At 33.2% G+C, this 24,813-nt stretch overlaps 1 protein-coding gene across 2 annotated transcripts in view; it reads left to right on the top strand.

Moving 5' to 3' along the window:
* Window positions 1–5,423: 5,423 nt before the first annotated feature.
* The window catches only part of LOC143054742 (uncharacterized), a 30,205-nt gene continuing 10,815 nt past the window's right edge, over window positions 5,424–24,813 (top strand). Inside the window, exons 1-3 of one of the 2 annotated variants that reach the window (XM_076227784.1) lie at window positions 5,424–6,035; window positions 17,798–17,953; window positions 23,400–23,535. In XM_076227784.1, the coding sequence (XP_076083899.1) occupies window positions 5,551–6,035; window positions 17,798–17,953; window positions 23,400–23,535 (777 nt within the window). In that variant the 5' untranslated portion in view covers window positions 5,424–5,550. Of the gene's footprint in view, window positions 6,036–13,426; window positions 14,056–17,797; window positions 17,954–23,399; window positions 23,536–24,813 lie in introns of those variants that run through there. The other variant, XM_076227789.1, reaches the window with a different exon arrangement.

The following is a 24,813-nucleotide window of genomic DNA, read 5'->3' as shown; positions in this document are numbered from 1 at the left end:
TGAGTAAACTGAGTGTCGGTACCTCCTCAGAACCAACCTTTATTTACAGTTAAAACAACCATACCCTGTCAGAACCAAACTTTTCAAAGTAAACTGAGTGTGGGTACCTCCTCAGAACCCACGTTTATTTACAGTAAAAACAACAATACCTTGTCAGAACTAAATTTTTAAAAGAAAACTTTGTTACGGTACCTCCTCAGAACCCACGTTTATTTACAGTAAAAACAACAATACCTTGTCAGAACTAAATTTCCTAAGAAAACTTTGTGTCGGTACCTCCTCAGAACCCATGTTTATTTATAGCTAAAACAACCATACCTTGTCAGAACTAAATTTACTAAGAAAACTTTGTGTCGGTACCTCCTCAGAACCCACCGTTATTTATAGTAAAAACAACCATACCTTGTCAATACTAAATTTTCTAAGAAAACTTTGTAACGGTACCTCCTCAGAACCAACCGTTATTTATAGTAAAAACAACCATACCTTGTCAATACTAAATTTTCTAAGAAAACTTTGTAACGGTACCTCCTCAGAACCAACCTTTATTTACAGTATAAATAACCATACCTTGTCAGAACTAAATTTACTAAGAAAACTTTGTGTCGGTACCTCCTCAGAACCAACCTTTATTTACAGTAAAAACAACCATACCTTGTCATAACTAAATTTTCTAAGAAAACTTTGTGTCGGTACCTCCTCAGAACCAACCTTTAATTACATTACAAACAACCATACCTTGTCAGAACTAAATTTACTAAGAAAACTTTGTGTCGGTACCTCCTCAGAACCCACCTATATTTACAGTAAAAACAACAATACCTTCATGACCTTGTCAGAACTAAATTTTCTAAGAATACTTTGTGTCGGTACCTCCTCAGAACCAACCTTTAATTACATTACAAACAACCATACCTTGTCAGAACTAAATTTTCTGAGTTAACCGAGTGTCGGTACCTCCTCAGAACCAACCGTTATTTATAGTAAAAACAACCATACCTTGTCAATACTAAATTTTCTAAGAAAACTTTGTAACGGTACCTCCTCAGAACCAACCTTTATTTACAGTATAAACAACCATACCTTGTCAGAACTAAATTTTCTAAGAAAACTTTGTGTCGGTACCTCCTCAGAACCCACGTTTATTTATAGATAAAACAACCATACCTTGTCAGAACTAAATTTCTAAAGAAAACTTTGTGTCGGTACCTCCTCAGAACCAACCTTTATTTACAGTAAAAACAACCATACCCTGTCAGAACCAAACTTTTTAAAGTAAACTGAGTGTCGGTTCCTCCTCAGAACCCACGTTTATTTACAGTAAAAACAACAATACCTTGTCAGAACTAAATTTTCTAAGAAAACTTTGTGTCGGTACCTCCTCAGAACCCATGTTTATTTATAGCTAAAACAACCATACCTTGTCAGAACTAAATTTACTAAGAAAACTTTGTGTCAGTACCTCCTCAGAACCAACCTTTATTTACAGTAAAAACAACCATACCTTGTCAGAACTAAATTTTCTAAGAAAACTTTGTGTCGGTACCTCCTCAGAACCCACGTTTATTTATAGCTAAAACAACTATACCTTGTCAGAACTAAATTTCTAAGTAAACTGAATGTCGTTACCTTCTCAGAACCCACGTTTATTTATAGCTAAAACAACCATACCTTGTCAGAACTAAATTTACTAAGAAAACTTTGTGTCGGTACCTCCTCAGAACCAACCTTTATTTACAGTAAAAACAACCATACCTGGTCAGAACACAAATGGTGTCCCTGTTTGCATATAATATAACTGAAAAACAGTATAAGTGACGCTACCATATTTCGTACTTGATCAGAGTTATGGGGTTATAAGCACTGTGTATAAGTTTCATAACAGTCTGGTTGAGGCAAACGTAAGTTGGATAACGGGAATGAAAATTTCAACAATTTTTCCATTTATAATTGGGCACAACTCTAGAAAGGTAAAGTGACGCCACCCACATTCAATCTCTAACTGTGATTTGTAGTTATAAGCATTGTGTATAAGTTTCATAACATTTGGTTGGGGCAAACTAAAGTTGGAGAACGGAAACCAATTCAGGGAGATACGGAGTACGGATGTACGGACGTACGGGCGGACGTACAGACTGACAAGGGTAAAACTAAATGGCGACCGGGGGCTTAAAAATATATAAAAGTAACCTTTTCAGTACCAATAATATGTATATGTTACAGTGAATTTGTATAATCAGTGATTATGTAGAATCCCTGAAGTTTTCAGGGATTATGTAGAATCACTGGCCAGTTTAGGGATTATATATAATCACTAAAATTTTCAGGGATTATATAGAATCACTAGAAATAACGACAGGGATTATACATAATAACTGAAATGAAGAAATAGTTTTATTTATAAAGAAAATGAATAAAAGTCAAATTATTTATGCTATGAAATCATATTGAAACAGCAATACACTATATAAACTTAAATTGTAGACTGCTAAGAACAAAATATCAAAATGATAATTTGTTCTTTTTCAAAATGTTAAGCACAGTATATTAAAATGTTAAACATAATATATTAAAATAATATGCTTCACACATTGACAATATCCAAATTTTAGAAAACATTTTTCTTCACATATCAGATCAGATTTTATGACCCGCCTGAGAATAAAGTGTTCAGTAAAAACATCTGTAAAAAAAAGAGAAATTAGCAACCTCGAACTGGTTCGATTGAGATATGGTTTTTTTACCAGGCAATATCCTTTATCAGACTTTTGTTGAACCATTATGTTTTTTTTTAATTCCCTTTCCTTTTTTGCTATGAGAATATAATTAGTTATCAATTAGGTACCAGGATTATAACACTAAATGCTCTAAAACTTTGTTCTAATTGTCAATCCTTAGCTTTTCTATACATTACATGTGTAAGATTTCTCTGTTTGGATTTCTTGTTCATTTGAACCAGAAACATGTCTCTGTTTGAACAAAAACGAAAAAAACATCTTCCATAAACTTCTTCACCATTTGTTTTACATGTACCACAAATAACATGCTCTGTAGATTTAAGAATAGAACATGGATATCCATTTGAAGCTTGCTTTTAATAAACAAACACTACATGTAAAGTTATCGCTATAAAGGGAATCTTGATATTGTTAATTTTGAAGACTTAAACTTTATCTCAAAACCCTTTGCTGGTTATAGTCTTTAAAACCATCCTCTGTGTTCAAAAGCAAAATTATTTCATCTGGCAAGGAATATAAAAGTAAAAAATGAGAATTTGTTTATATATTTTCATTTTTTTTTATCAAACAAAGGATCCTTAAATTATTCATAATCCCTGAAATTATATTAGGGAATTTGTAGAATAATTATTAAAATGTTCAGTGATTATGTAAAATCACTGGTCATTTTCAGGGATTATATATAATTACTAATGATTTTAGTGATTCTACATATTCCCTGAAAAATCAGGGATTCTACATAATCCCTGATTATACAAATTCACTGTAACATATATACATTCTTTATGTACCAGTCTTAATTCTGGCGAACGTCCTTAGACACAACTTGTATATATAGTTCTTTATACCTTGTAAGAATCATGATTTTTTTTTAAATTATGATATTAAGGACGTCACCTATCCAGAACTAAACATAAATTACTAAATATTAATTTTAACCAATAACGTACCTTGTCAGAATTAAGTTGTGAAGTAATAATATAAGTAATTCAAATGCAACCATTTTTACAGGAAAGTATACACCCTATAAGAACCTACTTAATTCTGTATTTAAAATTAAAATATAGGATAAAACGTCCTTAGAACTAATTCAACAAAACCTTTTCCAGTGCCATAACTAGCCTGTTTTAAAAGTGAGGCAAAATAATTTTCGGCGAGGGGTCTGGGGGCCGCTGCTCATGGCCCCCAGAAGCTCCGAGAAAAATCACGCAAAATCGTGCATTCTGAACGTTTCCCGGATTCTTTTTTACATTGAAACACAATTAATTTTTATCTATTTTTTTTTGACAATATTCTGGTCTCACAGCAAATATATAGATTCATTGTAAAACATTTCGGCGAGGGGTCTGGGGTGGCCGCTGCTCAAGGCCCCCAGAAGCTCCGAGAAAAATCACGCAAAATCGTGCATTCTGAGCGTTTCCCGGATTCTATTTTACATTGAAACGCAATTAATTTTTATCTATTTTATTTTTGACAATATTCTTGTCTCAAAGCAATTATATAGATTCGTTGTAATTTAAGACTTTTAGGTTTTAGGGACAACATTTAAAGACCGATATGTAGGATAATGCAAAAATCGTAATTCTCATGATCATTAATACCGGATCTGCCTGTATTGTCTTTAGACTTTGGTGATTTTTTTATGACTTGATTTAAATATAGTGACATTGCAGTATTATGCTTTAAGTACTAGTAATGCTTGAGTCGACACTAGGGATCATCTTGACCTTGTTTTATGGTATCATTGATTCTTTCATTGTTGAAGACCCTTCAGCGACTATCAAGATGAAGAACAGAAATAAAAACCCTGACCATTGATAATATGTATTTTTTTCTATGCATTGACTGTGTCCCGTGCACGTTTACACCATTTTCCTTTATTTTCTGTTAAAAGGTTTGAGCACGACTTAAAGCAAGTTTAACTCTTCGATGTAAAAGCATGTCAGCTATCTAGTTTTATCTACAAAAAAAGAGCTAGTTTTGTATTCTTTGATATTAAGTTCAATTCTCCACGAAGAAACGACCAATTTTTTTGTTTCCAGTAGCATCGTATCTTCTTAAAATATTTTCTCGCACAATGTCTGGACATCGGTGGACATGCAACTTTGCCAAACCACTCATTTACAAATGAAAATCAACATGTGTTGATGTGTGACGTCAGCGACGTAAGCTTTGTTAATGTAGCAAATCAAGTCACCGTCCCGCAAACCAGCTTTTCCAGCAACGCTCTTGGGAGATACCTATAATTAAAGATCTAATAATATAACGTATACAAGTATTAAACTATAATAGACTTTTGATATTAATACCATTAATACTCATCGTTGAAATTAAAGGGCGTCTCCGTATGGATGAATACATATAGATCAAATAATTTTTTTATTGATTACTGGGTACTTTTTACATAAGAGAAATATTCAGCTACAATAATTATGGGATATGACTATAACAACTATAATATAGGTCACAATTTATTTAAAAAAAGGAGCGACAAACACCTCGTTATCATTTAATCAGACCAAGGAGGTTATATGTCTCATATAACCTCCTTAATCACTGAGACAAACAAACGAAACTGATAATTATAATCTAAGACTACTGTGATTACAATATATATATATATAATATATATTATGTTGTGTTTATTTGTGGTCATTCAGGTCACAATTGTTTGTCGGTATTTAGCTAACAAGTGCTGCGCATGACTTTTAAATGGTTCTGGGGACGTATTCCGGTGCTGCATTCGAACGGTTCTGTGACCGTACCGGCTGCCGTATATTGATGAGTTGAGAACAATTATCCTCGGCACAACATGGCGTCATCCTCGAAACCTAAACGCAAACGCAAACGGCACAGCTCAAATTCAGAAGATGATCCACTGTGGACAAAAAGATCAGATGGCGATTATTATTCCGCATCAAGCGATAAGAAGAAGAAATTAACTGCACTGAGTAGTTACATTCCGCGTGAAACAAGTGATTGGACGATGAGCGAACTAGAAAATCTTCAGATTAATTGGAACTGGATCGACCCATCCACGAAGAGCATTGATGAATTTTTCGACATGTTTTCAAATATAAATGCAGTTTTGCCACCCCTCGATGCAGATTTAATCAAGATGATGGATTATTTGAATGCTAACTTGACATTTGACACAAGTGTCAAAGAACTTGAACAGGAAAATCATTTTAAAGTTATAGAATATCTTGTTAAAAACTTTCTTCCCAAAGTTGATGCTGATTCAGATGAACACCATGATGATGAAGAGTTGATGAAAACTGTGGGTAGTAGTTCCAGGTAAAATTAAAATTACCATCTTTTCATTCACTACTGCAATGTCAGTCAGGTACTTCTCAAGTTCTTGTAGCTTCATGTCAATCGGGCCCTTAGTCGATCCGCCCCAATATAAAAAAATATTTATAGGGAATAAAAATGAAGATACGATGCAGTCTGGTAACTCCGCCCATCTAAGGCTTTGATCGTGTATATTTCTTCTTTATTATATAAAAATTGCATCAAATTTGATTTGAATCTATTCACTGAAAACTCAATGTTACGTACATTTTTTACTATCTTATTTCCGCAATCATATATCTGAAAAGATTTGAAAATCAATCAGACAAATGGGTCACCTCTGTTTTCACAGAAGTGTTGTTGTCCGGTAAGTCCGTCCATGCGTAGTAAACATGTATGGATGACAGGTTTATCATCATGATCATATATTAACGAACTAGAACATGTAGAACTTAAGGAAATGATGTTTTATCATGTTTATAAATGGACCACTAAGAAAGGAACTTTAGATGAACAAAATAAAAAAATTCAAGCCAATATGATAAAGAAATTGTTGAAATAGAAAAATAAACCAAAAATATAAAAAAAACAGAAAATAAAGAAAAGTAAAAAATATGATTATAGATAAAGATAAGAATGTCAATAGCATGGTTAAAAGTATTTTCTTTAAAAAAATGCCCTCATTCAACATGTTCGGTATTCTGAATTGCAGTTACTTAGACACCATCATCCTTGTCAATGGGTTTAAAGTCTGTGCAGTATCATGAGTATATAGTGGTTTTAATATATAACCCAAAATTTTAATTTCAGAGTCAATATATTTTATTTTCAGTCTTTAAAATCGAAAAAAAAACACCAAAAAAACAGAAAGCTTGTGTCAAACTTTTCCATACATCATTGTACATATTTATTAAAGATAATGAGTCTTTAAGATTTTTAGCACACCTGGCCCGAAGGGCCAAGTGAGCTTTTCCCATCACTTTGCGTCCGGTGTCCGTCGTCCGTCGTCGTCGTCCGTCGTCTTCGTTAACTTTTACAAAAATCTTCTCCTCTGAAACTACTGGGCCAAATTAAACTAAACTTGGCCACTATCATCATTGGGGTATCTAGTTCAAAAAATGTGTCCGGTGACCCGGCCAACTAACCAAGATGGCCGCCATGGCTAAAAATAGAACATAGGGGTAAAATGCAGTTTTTGGCTTATAACTCAAAAACCAAAGCATTTAGAGCAAATCTGACACGTGGTAAAATTGTTTATCAGGTCAAGATCTATTTGGCCTGAAATTTTCAGATGAATAGGACAACCCGTTGTTGGGTTGCTGCCCCTGAATTGGGTAATTTTAAGGAAATTTTGCTGTTTTTGGTTATTATCTTGAATATTATTATAGATAGAGATAAACTGTAAACTACAATAATGTTCAGCTAAGTAAGATTTACAAAAAAGTCAACGTGACCGAAATGGTCAGTTGACCCCTTTAGGAGTTATTGCCCTTTTTAGTCAATTTTTAACCATTTTTCGTAAGTCTTAGTTATCTTTTACAAAAATCTTCTCCTCTGAAACTACTGGGACAAATTAATCCAAACTTGGTCATAATCATCATTGGGGTATCTAGTTTAAAAAATGTGTCCGGTGACCCGGCCAACCAACCAAGATGGCCGCCATGGCTAAAAATAGAACATAGGGGTAAAATGCAGTTTTTGGCTTATAACTCAAAAACCAAAGCATTTAGAACAAATCTGACAGGAAGTAAAATTGTTGATCAGGTCACGATTTATCTGCCCTGGAATTTTCAGATGAATCGGATAATCGGTTGTTAGGTTGCTGCTACTGAATTAGTAATTTTGAGGAAATTTTGCTGTTTTTTTTGTTATCTTGAATATTATTATAGATAGAGATAAACTGTAAACAGCAATAATGTACAGCAAAGTAAGAACTAAAAATAAGTCACTATGACCAAAATAGTCAATTGACCACCTAAGGAGTTATTACTCTTCATAGTCAATTTTTAACAATTTTCTAAAAATTTGAAGATTTTCAATAACATTTTCCACAGAAAGTACTGTTATAGATCGAGATAATTGTAAGCAGCAAGAATGTTTAGTAAAGTAAGATCTACAAACACATCACCATCACCAAAACACAATTTTGTCATGAATCCATCTGTGTCCATTGTGTAATATTCACATAGGCCAAGGTGAGCGACACAGGCTCTTTAGAGCCTCTAGTTTTTATTATTTTGCCTTATATTAAATGGCATTGTCTCCCTTTTTAGCTCACCGGAGCCCAAAGGGCCCCATGTGAGCTTATGCCATCACTTGGCGTCCTTCGTCGTCTGTTGTCATAAACTATTTCAAAAATCTTCTTCTCTGAAACTCCGAAGTTTTGATCCATCGTCAAACATGGCCACCATGGCTACAAATAGAACATAGGGGTCAAATGCAGTTTTTAGCTTATATCTTAAAAACTAAAGCTTTTAGAGCAAATCTGACATGGGGTTAAATTGTTCAATTTGTCAAGATCTATCAGCCATGAAATTATCAGACGAATCGAGCAACCCATTGTTGGGTTTCTGCCACCAAATTGGTAGTTTTAACAAAATTTTGCAGTTTTTAGCTCACCTGGCCCAAAGGGCCAAGTGAGTTTTTCCCATCACTTGGTGTCCTGCGTCCGTCGTCTGTCGTCCGTCGTCGTCGTCGTCCGTCGTTAACTTTTACAAAAATCTTCTCCTCTGAAACTACTGGGCCAAATAAAATCAAACTTGGCCACAATCATCATTGGGGTATCTAGTTTAAAATTTGTGTCCGGTGACCCGACCAATTAACCAAAATGGCCGCCATGGCTAAAAATAGAACATAGGGGTAAAATGCAGTTTTTGGCTGATAAATCAAAAACCGAAGCATTTAGAGCAAATCTGACATGGGGTAAATTTGTTTATCAGGTTAAGATCTACCTGCCCTGAAATTTTCAGATGAATTGGACAACTGGTTGTTGGGTTGCTGCCACTGAATTGATAATTTTAAGGAAATTTTGCTGTTTTTGGTTATTATCTTGAATATTATTATAGATAGAGATAAACTGTAAACTGCAAAAATGTTCAGCAAAGTAAGATTTACAAATAAGTCAACTGGACCAAAATGGTCAGTTGATCCCTTTAGAAGTAATTGCCCTTTAAAGTCAATTTTTAACCATTTTTCGTAAATCTATGTAATCTTTTACAAAAATCTTCTCCTCTGAAACTGCTGGGCCAAATTAAATGAAACTTAGCCACAATCATCATTGGGGTATCTAGATTAAAAATTGTGTCCGGTGACCCGACCAATCAACCAAAATGGCCGCCATGGCTAAAAATAGAACATAGGGGTAAAATGCAGTTTTTGGCTCATAACTCAAAAACCAAAGCATTTAGAGCAATTCTGATAGGGGTTGATATTGTTTATCAGGTCAAGAACTATCTGCTCTTAAATTTTCAGATGAATTGGACAACTGGTTAGTAGGTTGCCCCTGAATTGGTAATTTTAAGGAAATTTTGGCTTTTTTGTTATTATCTTGAATATTATTATAGATAGAGATAAACTGTAAACAGCAATAATTTTCAACAAAGTAAGACCTAAAAATAAGTCAACATGACCAAAATGGTCAATTGACCCCCTAAGGAGTTATTGCCCTTTATGGTAAATTTTAACAATTTTCATAAAATTTGTAAGTTTTTACTTACATTTTCCACTGAAACTACTGGGCCAAACCTAATTAATAGGGATAATTGTACGCAGCAAGATTGTTCAGTAAAGTAAGATCTACAAAACATCACCATCACCAAAACTCAATTTTGTCATGAATTCATCTGTGTCCTCTGTTGAATATTCACATAGACGAAGGTGAGCGACACAGGCTCTTTAGAGCCTCTAGTTTGTTATTATCTTGAATATTATTATAGATATATATAAGAAGAAGTCTTAAAAGCTGTACATGTATTTCATGCTTATCTTTGAAAAGCAGCAGGAAGAGTTGATATTCCTGCTGAGGTCCTGACAAACGTTATTAGAACTTCTAATAAAAGATCCAACTATAAAGACCTTGAATCAGGGCCGTAACTACAATGAGGCAGACGAGGCAATTGCTGGCAAAAAAAAATAATAAGGGAAAAAAAGAAAATGGAGAAAGTTAGGCATGCATGCAGAGGGTAGAACACATCCTTGCATTTTAACATCAAGAATTAAGTAATGCATACTTCGAATAGTAATTTATGTTGACGTGCAGCTTCTGTACTTTTATTTCAACGTAAGGTATCAATATCTCTGTATCTGATTACCATCGCCAGTAAACCGGCATTTGGTTCTGTAATTATTTATTTCCCGTGAAAATGAATTATTGATAATGGATATTTCCAACATTATCAGTCATGTTGTCAGTTCGCAAAGTAAATCAAAATTAAAATAGTTTGAATTCTTCACCTTGCTCAGTTAATATTATTAAAGAAGCATTCACAGATCACACATGAATACCTAAACACCCCACAATTTGTATGTAGTTCTCTTTCAAATAAAATGCAGGGCTCACACTACTTCAGAATTATAGGGAGAAGTGACTTCTCTTTTTGAAACTGATAGGGAGAAGTGGTGAGATTTGAAAGAGAAGTGCTCATTCGCGCCGTGCGCTACAATGTTTGGATTTTACAATAGTATAAAGGGCCATATGTAAATAATGTTCTTTTTATATTGTTCAATTCATATCTGAGTAAAAAAAATACAATTAAAGTAACATTTGAAATTAAAAGTTGTTTAAGTTTTACTAAGGTTCTTGTGAGAAACTTATTCCAACTAAATATCTAGCACTAAAAAAAAAAATTATTTTAAAAAATGTAAAGAAATTATAATATATCATTATTACAATTTAATTAAAAATTAACTTGTGTATGAAATTCAGTGTTTCTCATAAAAAAATATAAAAGTTATTAAGCTGGGCCATAATATATTGAAATTAGTATAATAGTCTCAGAGTTAAGCAACTTTGAAACAATCCATAAAAAAAATAGGGAATTATATACATCAATCAATTAGATGTAACCAAATACATCAATCAATTAGATGTAACCAAATACATCAATCAATTAGATGTAACCAAAAGTCTCTTAATGTGTGTGGAATGCGTAATTTTTCCCTTTGGGATCAATAATCTTCTGTCAGCTGTTCCGTCCGTGCGTCCGTAGTAATTATTGTAAAAGTACGGATTTCGGTCATAGCTGGTCCGGTTCAGATCCGTAGTTTATAAATCGGTCAATGGCGGACGAATGCAAGAAAATTTACAAAAATAAACGATGTTTGACAAGTTATTTGAAAAGGAACATGACGTTTTTAATGCAATAAATGGATTAAACATTTACTGGAGGAAACTTTTATCACGTTTAAATGAAGTAACAAACTTATTTTGCCGCCGAAATTTAGGTTGATGTACGTTTTCGAGTAACAAGCACCGGAACTTGCGAAAATACATGAAGTGATAAAAAGTTGTATTTTTATCAAATAACCTGCTACACACTGCGAAGACAATGCTTCAATCTCTTTTCTAAAGATAATGAATCGTTTATGTCTGAATTTCTTTAATTATCAATAAAAAATTGATGTTTCATCAACTTGGTAAAAATTGAAAATGTCCGATGACGGAAGCGACTGAAAGCGAGTATCGTCAAGAACAGGGCGACTTGATTTCGCTTTTGGGGGTCGGGGAAAGCGAAGTGACGGTCGGGAAGGCGACTTCTTCGCCCAAGTCGCCTGGTAGCTTGAGCCCTGAAATGAAGATTTGAGGCATTTTCAAATGTTTTGCTGCAAACCTGGCTGCTATTCGAAAACAAAACATTTATTTTGGATGGATGGAGGATTTGTTTGGTTTAACGGCAAGTACATGAAGTAGGCTTTCTTTTAGCTATATATAGAGAGCAAGTTACAAAATGTATGTGATTATTCCATTCAAATGTTAAACGGACAGGACAAGACCTTGGCAGAATGACAATTTGATTGCTTGATACTTTGAATTTCCATGGAGTATTGTGGGAATACTTTGGGCTTGTGAAATAAAGACGGTCACACAATTAACCATGGTAAAGGTGACTAGAGAGTATTTAATTTGTATCATTATTGATTCGGGTGTAATAAAATTGAGAATGGAAATGTGGAATGTGTCAAAGAGACAACAACCCGACCGAAGAGCAGAAAACAGCCGAAGGCCACCAATGGGTCTTCAGTACAGCGAGAAAATCCCGAATCCGGAGGCGTGCTTCAGCTGGCCCCTAAACAATAATGTGTACTACATGTAGTTCAGTGATAATGGACGTCATACTATAAAACTCTGAAATATATAAATGAACTAAAAATTAAACATGTTTTTTGATATCTCAACCCTCCCCTATACCTCTAGCCAATGTACATTGTAAGAAAAACAAACACACAGCAATACGCACATGCATTTATCATGTTTATAGAATTAGCAAAAAAAATTAATTATTCAATTCAAAGAAAGTAGTCAGACGATGGGATAATAGTGGCACAAGAAAGGTCAAACTAGCATTCACAGACAGTGACTAGGTTCCACTCTTTGCGCTTTATTAAAGTGTTATTGAAAATGTGTGTTATTTTTAATAAAACGTTGACCACACACACTTGTCCCGCATTTTCTACTATCAGACATATAACCTACTGTAAATTTTATATAATTGATGGTACAAAATTCGAGGCAAATATCTGTCAACCGGCTCTGATAGACTATTACAGTTCTTTATATGGTAAATATGAAACAAAACGATAAATATGATACAAACAACGGAGGTAACAAGATATATTTCGAACCATAAATTAATGTTACAATTTTCGGCCAGGGGGCCTCAATCGGCGGCTCCCGTTAAACCCCTGCCTCGTCTGTTCCCAAGGCCTAGTTACGGCCCTGTGAATTGTTTATTTAGAGCTAATTTCCTAATGCATGTAGAGCAAGACTTTCAGGTTAGCTTACTTACTTGCTTTGTTTGTATATTGTACAATTTTATTGGGATAACGTCCAATTAAATGTAAATATAATATATACAGGTTTAACTATGCCTATATATATTGTTTGAAGATGTCAAAGCTTGAGTTAAAAGTTTATACATTGTTATACAAACAAAGCAAGCAAGCCACCAAAGTTTTACTCTACAAGAATTAGGAAATTAGCTCTTAGTAAATTTTAATAGCTATGATTTTAATTGAATTAAGTGATTACGACCAGCCTTACTTTGGTTCACGATCATCAGACAATTGTTGAATAAACAAACCAATTACAAATGTATAGACTAATGATCATTATGGTAATTACATTATTATGTGTTCCAGTGGATTGTAAATATCTATTTATCTCTTCTATGTGTCGGAATTGAATATAAACTTTTCCCAATTGTATTCTGAGTTATCATGGTTATCATGGAAAATAACTTCATATTCATATACTGATATCGATGCTGCTTAACAAATTGTACAAATCACACTGATTACTCATTTTTGTATCGATTTAAAGTAATTCATCTGAATGTTTCTCTAAACATGCTAAAGGTAATATTAGGCATCCTTCACTTACCTGCTGTCACTATTCATCGATACTTTTTACAAATTCCATTTATACTGATTCAGATATGTCACCAAATCCGCCGAAGTTAATTATTCATTATTATTTTATTATAGGGCCGGATCAACTAGGGGTGGATAATAATAACTTGTACAAGTAGTACCCCTGACTGAATGTGTCAAGTTTGCAGCATTCTAGACACTTCAGCACCGAGACAAATCGTCACCAGCATGGTGACAGACATTATGTTCTCAACAACTTTGCTTTATATTTTAAAAATCACATTTTTCTAATACTGGATGTTGACTTGACAATGGTAAAACATGGACCAGAGACGGATATGTTAAATCTGTGTACGTTTTCAAAGCACGATTGCTTTTAAGAAGTTCTTCACAGTTATTTCTTCAGGAAAATACTCTAAATGAATGTAAGATAAAGGTATCAGTGATAATTTTAGCATTTTGGAAAATTTGTATGCATAATTAAACCTCACAGCTGTAAAACTGTCAGACAACTTCTTATGGGAGTTATTGCCCTTACACATGGAAATGACAAATGTTACCATTTTTTTTCCATTTTTATACGACCGCAAACAAATTTTTGTGGTCGTATATTGGTATGAAGTTGGCGTCGTCGTCGTTGTCGTCGTCGTCAGAAGACACATTGGTTTTCGCACTCTAACTTTAATTTAAGTGAATAGATCTCTATGAAATTTTACCATAAGGTTCAATACCACAACAGAAAGGTTGGGATTGATTTTGGGGATAATGGTACCAACAGTTAAGGAATTAGGGGTCAAAAAGGGGACAAAAAAAAACTTCCAGACATAACTTGTGTGTTAGTGTATGGATCTCTCTGACATTGTACCACAAGGTTCCATATCACAAAGGGAATGCTGGGATTGATTATGGGGGTAATTGCCTCAAAATTTTAGGAATTAGGGGCCAAAAAAGGGGCAAAAACAAGCATTTTTCTAGTTTCATGACAATAACTTGTGTGTAAGTGTATGTATCTTTCTGAAATTGTACTACAAGGTTCCATATCACAACACTACAAGGTTCCATATCACAACACTACAAGGTTCCATATCACAAAGGGAGAGCTGAAAATGAGTTTGGGGGTAATTGCCCACAACGTTTAGGAATAAGGGGCCAAAAATAAGAATTTTTCTAGTTTCCAGACAATAACTTGTGTTCAAGTGTATGGATCTCTCTGAAATTGTACTGCAATGTACCATACCACAAAGGGAAGGCTGGGATTGATTATGGGGTAATTGCCTAAACATATTAGGAATTAGGGGCCAAAAAGGGGCAAAAAACAAGCATTTTTCTAGTTTTAGGACAATTACTTGTGCGTAAGTGTATGGATCTTTATGAAATTGTACTACAAGGTTCCATATCACAAAGGGAAAGCTTGGTTTGAGTTTGGGGGTAATTGCCCTGAACGTTTAGGAATTTTGGGCCAAAAAGGGGCCTAAAAACAAGCATTTTTCTACTTTCAAGACAATAACTTGTGTTCAAGTGTATATATGGATCTCTCTGAAATTGTACTGCAAGGTACCATACCACAAAGGGAAGGCTGAGATTGAGTTTGGGGGTGATGAATCATAAGGGGGTTCAAAAAATTTGGGGGAGGGATTTTTTTTTCCTTTTTTTCCATTTTTTTTCTTTAAAATTTTCCATTTTAAATTGGTTATTTCTGATTTATATATAAAAGCAAATAATAATGATATGGTTTGAATAGGCAAATTAAAAATATTTTTAAGTTCTTAGACCACATTCATTCTGTGTCAGAAACCTATGCTGTGTCAAATATTTAATCACAATCCAAATTCAGTGCTGTATCAAGCTTATAATGAATGTTGTGTCCATACTTGCCCCAACTGTTCAGGGTTCGACCTCTGTGGTCGTTTCAAGCTGCACCCAGCGGAGCATTTTATTTACATTTATAAGTTTTCATTATTTACCGGCCCTCATTAAAATTCAAATATCTGTAATTGGGAGATATCTGTATTGTATTTTAAGCTTGGCCTTCGTGAAACGTAGATTTGACTGTCACAAATTGAGTTTACCTAGCAACGAAATACAATACAGATATCTCCATTCTAATGCAACATCTTAAAATAAATTCCATTTGATAAATATTTTGGCTTACTTCCCAAAGTTGGTTTCCGTCCTCTAACTTTAGTTTGCCTCAACCAAATGTTATAAAACTTCTACAAAAGGCTTATTACCACAAAACACAGATCAAGTTTAAATTTCAGTGGCGTCACTTAAACCGTTCTAGAGTTATGCCCCTTTACAAATGGAAAAATTGCTGAATTTTTCATTCCCGCTCTCTAGTTTAGGAGGGGCCTCAGTGGCCGAGTGGTCTAAGTAGTTACTACTGTAATCACTAGCCAGTCAACACTGAGGTTGTGAGTTCGAACCCCGCTTGTGCGGGTGCACTGGACTCCAATCTAAATTGACTAGGATTGTCAGTTTTCCTATCACAGGTCGGTGGTTTTCTCCTGGCACTCCGGCTCCCTCCACCAATAAAAATTGGCCCAAAAGCGGTGCTTAAAAGTGGCGTTAAAACACCAAAAATCAAATCAAATCTAGTTTAGGTTGCCTCAACCAAATGTTATGAAACTTATTCACAATGCTTATTACCACAAAACACAGATCAAGTTTGAGTTTCGGTAGTGTCACTTTTACTGTTCTAGAGTTATGCCCCTTTACAAATGGAAAAAATACTAGTTTTCATTTCCATTCCCTAACTAAAGTTAGCCTCAACCAAATGTTATGAAACTTATACACAATGCTTAATACCACAAAATACAGATCAAGTTTGAATTTTGGTGGTGTCACTTTTACTGTTCTAAAGTTATGCCCCTTTACAAATGGAATAATTGCTGAATTTTTTGTTTCCGTTCTCTACCTTCAGTTTGCCTCAACGAAATGTTATAAAACTTATACACAATACATATAACCACAAAACTCAGATCAAGTACAAATTTGAGTAGCGTCACTTTTACTGTTCTTCAGTTATGTCCCTTTCAAGGTTACCGCTGGCGTTCACCATTTTCGCATTTTGCAAAAAAATAAAAATTGTGGCGATTAAAATTCATCATTTGCGAAAGAATTTGGCGAAAGAAATATATATAATGATTTGATTTCATCCATTTTATTTATTTTTCGTTTTGGCGACGCACGTGTTTCAAGCATATTTTTACGTCTCAACTTTTTCATTTACGATGGTCCGGAAAAGAAAACTGTCGTTATGAAGAAATATATTCAACAGGTTGGGAACAACTCCTCAAATAAGTAACCCTTCAATGTAATGACTATCCCTTAAATCAGGGATCAATTTCAAGTGATAAAAAAAAAATGTTTTGTTGTAAAAACCACTTTTTAGTACAAAAGGGCACATATTCATATCATTTGAAGAAACTTTTCCCAAAGAACTATACAACTATCTGGTATTATATGGTCAAAACATGTCCAAGAATTTTGTAATATTCCTGGACTTATACATCATGTACATGTATCTTCTTTATTTTAAAAAATAAGTGGACCCCTCTTTAAGAAAAGTTGTTCCAAATATAATGAATTTTTCCCCGTTTAAGTTAAAAAAAAGCTAAATTTTTCTTTTTACTTTTCTACAACAGCAAAATGATCCCTTGTCTGAGGGACAGTCCCTTATTTAAGGGATATCCCACATTTGGAGGGTTGTTCCAAACCTGTTGAAAAGTAAGAAAAGTCTCTGCCTTTAGTCTTTATCCTTCAACTGGAAGGGAAATGTATATCCGATAAACTTTTGAAGTCAAAATTATGATGTCTATATTGCTATTTTTATAGTATCTTTTAAAAAGTAAATGGGGGGGGGGGGGGGGTTAGAAAGAAGGAACATTTTAAACGAAAAATATATTTATGTAAGTTGGCGAAAAAAATAATTGACTCGGGGAAACCCTGCCCTTTATAACTTTATATGATATGCTAGCGGGGGCATCATCTGTGTCCCATAGACATATTCCCCATTTATTTGATTTTGCATATATATATGTACAGGTACGACTCAAATAGACACCAAGTCTGACTTAATAATAGATTATAGAACAAGTTTCCAAATCGACAGCAGATTCTATGCACCTCTAATCAGTGTCCAGTTCTTATATAAATAATTAGGATTTTTTTTTCAGAGTTATGATACATCATATTGAAGCTGGAAGACATGACTTTCAAAATGACCTAAAAGAAATACTTCGTGATTTGTTGTTGACTTCTAGAACAGTGGAAGAAATGAGGTTCACAACAATGCTGGAGAAGTTTTGCAGAATGTGTAACCTAAAGGGAAGGTAAATTCTTTAAAAAATATGGTGAAAATAAATTTTGACCATTACTATCATGACTATTGACAAGACTGTTTCTTTAACCACTTTGTGCTTAACCTTAACATACTGCAGAATGAGGACTGACTTTTCAGGGTTTTTTTCACATTGCTGGACTATTGTGTTACAATACATGTACATACATGTAAAACCAGTAAGATATTGTTTTTTTTAAATTGAGAATAGCAGCTAAGATTCCTTACGAACATCTTGCTACAACAAGAAATGAAACAACATGAGCAAGCTTAATTAGTGGAATGAAAATGTTATTTCTTTAAAATTTTGAAATTCAGACAGACATGATACAATGTATATGTAACACTTCCAAAAGTGTCAATCTCCCCAACAATGCCCAAACATGTCCTCAAAATCCTAAATGATCCAAACGTGTTCAATTATTATTATTTGCAAAGCGTGTCCGCTTTAAAACACCAGAACATCTCAAAACTTTTAGCAATAATATGTCCTCAGTAAAGGCAATAACTTTTATGGCAATTTAATAATTTTTGAAAACATGATTAAAGACGTCTGGTTTTGGTTGCAGGATTCTAAAACAGATCAAACGACATCTGGAGGAAATAAAGGTATTCTGTTTGGTAAAGACCAATGCCCAAGACATGGAACATTATCCTGTCTATCCACAGTGAAAGATGATATCAATGACTTCTGCTTTCAAATAGACACCAGATAAGAATAAGAATGGCACAATAAAAATGCGTTTTGCTTGCAGTGGTTTTATTGATTCAGCCATGCTAAGTTGAAGACATATCATGAAACTTATAATGTGTTTTTATGATTTGTGGAATCTTTCTACACCATTTTAATCATGTTAATCATCAACTGCCAACTTTTGACATTTTATTTGCCCTTGAATTTAGAAAAGATTGGACGAACAACCCTTTTATTTTAGAAATACACTTGCATATAGTTCCTTTGTAAATCAAAATTTATAATGATTTACTATTTATGAATTATTTTGAAAAAGTATTTTTACATCAATTGAATCAGTTGATAAGAATTTTGTTTTATATAAGTATCTTATGCTTGTGTAAGTTGTTATTCAACGAAATTTGGGTCAACATGTGTATTAATAGATCTAAGTTGATTCCCACACTTTTTTGAAATGGTATAACTCCAATTCTTTCAATTGGCAAGTAAGAGTCAGTATGATTATCAAATGTCATGATTTTCAAATAATTACACTCAAAGGTGTAAGTATTAATTGGAAACAACCCCAGTCTTAATTCACCACAGTTAATATCTCATGACCTGTTGTACAACCATTTATTAAAAAAAAATCTGACAGAGTCTAAAATTGACATATCAATATGTAAATATATCAATATTTGCATCAATATTGTGAAATTCCCTACATTTGGACAATTACACAGAAATTTTATAGTAAGATTGGAAATGAAAAGAGAAAAAAAAAGTATGGTTAGAAGAATATCAGACTAGCTATGAATATGGCTGGATCACAACATTGACAATGCTTTGATTAGCATAAGTTTGTGCAACGCGGTTTGTTAATTTGCAACGCATAATTTAACTCTTGGTTGCTTAGTGGCAAATATGTCATGCATACTTAGAATGAACATAAAAATTGTAATTGATTAGTTTTGTACAGTTAAATTTATCGTTTATTAATTATAAGTGAACTTTTTTTGCACAAATATACCCCAGTGATGCCAAACGTTAAATATCTTAATAATATAGGAGGGTATCGCATGGCCTGCTTCCTACATAAATGGTATCTGGGCTATTATCATGATTATATAGTTACTGTCCCATTTTAACAACAACAAAACAAAACTACTGTTCCTTTATTAATATTGATTGGATTTGTAAACAACATATATGTGAATACGAATCAATATTTAATAATGCTCGACAGGTTTAAGTGATTTAAAAATATTGACACGATAAGCATTCATAAACAATGGATGTTTTCACTTCATATAGACACATTTTGGTGTGTTTTTTAAGTGGACAACAACAACAACAACAACAACAATACTTTATTTTAAGAGGGTTACACAGTTAGCTATATAACTAATCTTCCCTGAGGCCCTCATCATGAGAAATCAAACAAAATGCAAACATATACATTGCATACATTAGTATAAAAAGTCAAGTATGATAATAATGTTTAATACAACTTGATAAAATGTGATGAAAAAAATAAACATGATGACATGATCAGTTTTTAATATTATTGATATAGCTAGGTTGATTTCAATAAATGATCTGTTATTTTGTATTTGAAAGAATTAACATTTGTAATATTTCTTAACGGTATTGGCAAATTATTCCACAAGAATGGTCCAGAATACATAAAAGATTTTTTGAACAATTCTGTTTTTGGTTTAGGGAGTATGAGGTTTCCTTGAACAGCATTTCTCAAGGGGTATGGATTTCTGTCTGAAACATAATGAAACTTGTTAGTAAGATATGATGGGGCATCATTTTTAATGCACTTAAATGTCATCACTAACTTATGATATTTTATTCTCTGTTCAACTGTCATCCAGTTTAAATGTTTGAATAAGGGTGCAGAAGGAGCGAATGGGTCTGTTTCTAGTATTAATCTAGCAGCCCTCTTTTGTAATTTTAATATCCTTTTTAAACCCTCACTGCTACAACTACTCCACACTATACAACAATAATCAATTAGTGGCAAGATATAACCATTATAGAATAATTTTCTGCAGTCTAGATTTAGAAATTTTTTAATCTTTAATAGTAGATATAGTCTAGATGATATTTTTGAGCAGATCACATCAATTTGGTTTGTCCATGTGAGGGAAGGGTCAATTTTAATGCCTAAAAGACTTTCACATGTGGAAGATTGTATCACTTGATTGTTAATAGTTAAACAACTCTCATTGTAATGTGGCATTGCTCTTTGCTTCGTTCCAATAATCATATATTTTGTTTTATTTTTATTGATGAACATATTGTTATCATTGCACCATTCCTCTACACCATGTAAATCTTCTTGTACCTTTGACTGTAGAGTTTGATAACAATTACCAGAAAGATGTAAAGTTGAATCATCGGCATATAAATCAGTGCAACAATTTTGCATATAAATAGGAAGGTCGTTTATGTATAATATAAACAGAAGGGGGCCTAATATGGAGCCTTGGGGGACACCATACTTGATATAAAGTTTTTCAGAATGAGCATTACCAATTTGTACTTGTTGAGTTCTTTCATTCAAATATGATTTAAAAAAAGAAACAGCAGTATTATCAAATCCATAAATTTCAAGTTTTTTACAGAGAATATCATGATCTACTACATCAAAAGCTTTCTTAAAATCCAACAGGACTGCTAAGTTGATATTACCATCATTCATATCCTGTATCCATTTATCTATGATATTGATAAGGGCAGTTTGGCAAGAGTGTTCTTGTCGAAACCCAGACTGTGCTGGGTGTAAAAGATCTAATCTTTTTAGGTAGTCATACAAATGTTTTGAAACATGCTTTTCTAAAAGTTTTGATAAAACGGGAAGTACAGAAATTGGTCTATAATTTGTTGCCATGAATTTTTCACCAGCTTTAAAAACAGGGGTTACTCTTGCATTCTTTAGAACACTGGGTAATGTACTTGTATCTATTATTCTGTTAAAAATGTAAGTTAAAGATGACGTTATGAAAGGAGCACTCAATTTTAAAATTTTTGGTCCTATGTTATCAGATCCGGTGGATTTATTAATGTCAAGTTTGATCATCTCATTAAATAGACCATTTATTGTGACTGGTGGAATTGAAAATTTTACTTGTTCTGACTTAGTAAATTTCTTTTGTACAAATTGATTTAATTTTGCATAATCATGAGTTTTGCTCATACATCTGTCAGTCCTCAGGTTTTCAACACAAGATGTAAAAAACTTATTACTGTGCTTATCCAGTGACCTTTGGGGTATCACAATAGCAATGGCCAAAACAGTTTACCAAATTGCAGTTAGATTTCTTCTCCAACTAACTGATCAACTGGTAAAATGTTTTAGCAGATTGCTCAAGTGAAATGTTGTTAGTATGAAGTGAGTGCTGTGAAATCAAAAGTAATACTTACCATCCAGATCCAGTTAGTTGATACCTTTGTCAATTGTTTCAAACACAAAAATGACTTACTATAGTATGAGTCACTGAATAAGAAGGTCTAATTTTGACATGGAAACTTCTATCATGAATATTATTATAGATAGAGATAAACTGTAAACAGCAATAATGTTCAACAAAGACAGATCTACAAATAAGTCAACTTTACCAAAATGGTCAGTTGACCCCTTAAGGAGTTATTGCCCTTTATAGTCAATTTTTAACCATTTTTCGTAAATTTTTGTAATCTTTTACAAAAATCTTCTCCTCTGAAACTACTTAGACAAATTTAACCAAACTTGTCCACAATCATCATAAGGGTAACTCGTTTCAAAAATGTGTTTGATGACCCCGCCCGCGAACCAAGATGGCTGACATGGCTAAAAAATAGTACATAGGGTAAAATGCAGTTTTTGGCTCATATCTCTGAAACCAAAGCATTTAGAGCAAATCTTGCAGGATAAAATTGTTCATTAGGTCAGGATCTATCTGCCCTGAAATTTTCAGACCAATCAGGCAACACGTTGTTGGGTTGCTGCCCCTGAATTGGTAATTTTAAGAAAATTTTGCAGCTTTTGGTTATTATCGTGAATATTATTATAGATAGAGATAAACTGTAAACAGTAATAATGTACTGCAAAGTAAGATCTACAAATAAGTCAACATGACCAAAATTGTCAATTGACCCCTAAAGGAGTTATTGCCCTTTATAGTCATTTTTTTACAATTTTCATAAATTTTGTAAATTTTTGTAATTTTTTACAAAATATTTTCCACTGTAACTACTGGGCCAAGTTCATTATAGATAGAGATAATTGTAAGCAGCAAGAATGTTCAGTAAAGTAAGATCTACAAACACATCACCATCACCAAAACACAATTTTGTCATGAATCCATCTGTGTCCTTTGTTTAATATGCACATAGACCATGGTGAGGGACACAGGCTCTTTAGAGCCTCTATTTATGGTTGTGTAACCAATGAAAGGCAAATATTTCATACAAGAATAGAAGCCAAATATTTCATTGGATTACAGTTTATGTTAAGGAAAATTTTACCCCAAATTGTACCTTGTCCTATAAACATTAAGGAAGATCAAAATCAGTGACAAGAAAAGCATGAACAAAAAACCTCACAAAAATATTTAGCCCTTGACATATTTAAAATCCATGAAATATTGTAACCACCTTAAATAACTGATTAAAACAAGATCGCAATCGATTGACTCGACCTAAATTATCAAATCCTGGTACCCTGTATATGAAAATGATGAAAGGTTAATTTTGAAAATGGTTCTTTTTGTAGTATAGGATTGGTCGAGGAAACCATGATCAAGGATGTACGTGTTGTGGCAGTTCCAGACTTAACTTTCATAATTTCATCAAATGAAATGCTTGATGTAACGGATGTAACACAGATACAGATAATGACAGTTGCAGAGGTACTTCTTCATATATAAATAAAGTAAAAAAATTTCAGGCTTGTGTGTCAACAATTAATTTTCATTTCCAATGTATGCAGATTTCTTAAGTCTAGTCTTGTAAGTGCTCTCCTGTGTACTATTCTTGCCAAATATTTAAAGAATTTATATCGAAGGTTTATATCAGATGGCTTAAAATTTCTCCACTGATTTTTTTCAAAAAACTAAAATCCATGAACATGTACCATGAAAATATAAACTATGTATCAGATATCAGAATGCAATTTTTACTCAACTGGCCCAAAGGGCCAAGTGAGCTTTTCTCATCACTTGGCGTCCATCGTCGTCGTCGTCCCTTAACTTTTACAAAAATCATCTCCTCTGAAACTACTGGTCCAAATTAAAGCAAACTTTGCCTAAATCATCCTTAGGGTATCTAGTTATAAAAAAACTATCCGATGACCCCGCCCATCAACCAAGATGGCCACCATGGCTAAAAATAGAACATGGGTGTAAAATGCAGTTTTTGGCTTATATCTCTGAAACTAAAGCATTTAGAGCAAATCTGACATGGGGGTGAATATGTTCATCAGGCCAAGATCTATCTGCCCTGAAATTTTCAGATGCATCAGACAATCCGTTGTTGGGTTGCTGCCTCTGAATTTGTAATTTTAAGGAAATTTTGCAGTTTTTGGTTATTATCTTGAATATTATAATAGATCAGTCAGGGCCATTACTTAAACAAGTAACAATTAAAATTACCTATACAAGTAATGTTGAAAACGAGGCTAATTTAAATATAACTTATATAAGTTATTTTTCTAAATATTATTTTTATAGGTGTTTAAGAATACAGATTTTACTAGCTTTAAATAATTTTCACAGTTATCTGGTTATTTTTCCCTTGATATATAAAAACTAATTCTTCAGAAACACTAATTAACTTTCCAACGCACTTATCTTTCATAACGACGCTTCTGGGTCAAAGATTGGTCTCTTGGGACTATTAAATTATCATTTTCCTCTAAAATCTTGAAGGTAGACTGATATAAATAGATTGATACTTGTGAATTAATTAAGACCTGAAGTTATTTATAATTTGTAACCTAATTCAATTATGTGCCTTTAATAGGTAAGTGTAATTGCTATTTTTTTTCAAAAATGTTAAAAATAACTTATTCAAATAATATTTTTGTCATTATTTTCAAAGTAACCCTTTATCTCTATACTCCTCTCAAATCTGATAAATTCTTTATTTTATCATATAAAATGGTGTTTTAAAAATCATGAAAACTACAT

The sequence above is a fragment of the Mytilus galloprovincialis genome, chromosome 1 (genome assembly GCF_965363235.1).
Source record: "Mytilus galloprovincialis chromosome 1, xbMytGall1.hap1.1, whole genome shotgun sequence".
NCBI classification, from domain to species: domain Eukaryota; kingdom Metazoa; phylum Mollusca; class Bivalvia; order Mytilida; family Mytilidae; genus Mytilus; species Mytilus galloprovincialis.
Note: the sequence above shows the minus strand (reverse complement) of the source record. Positions and strands in the feature narration are given on the sequence as shown.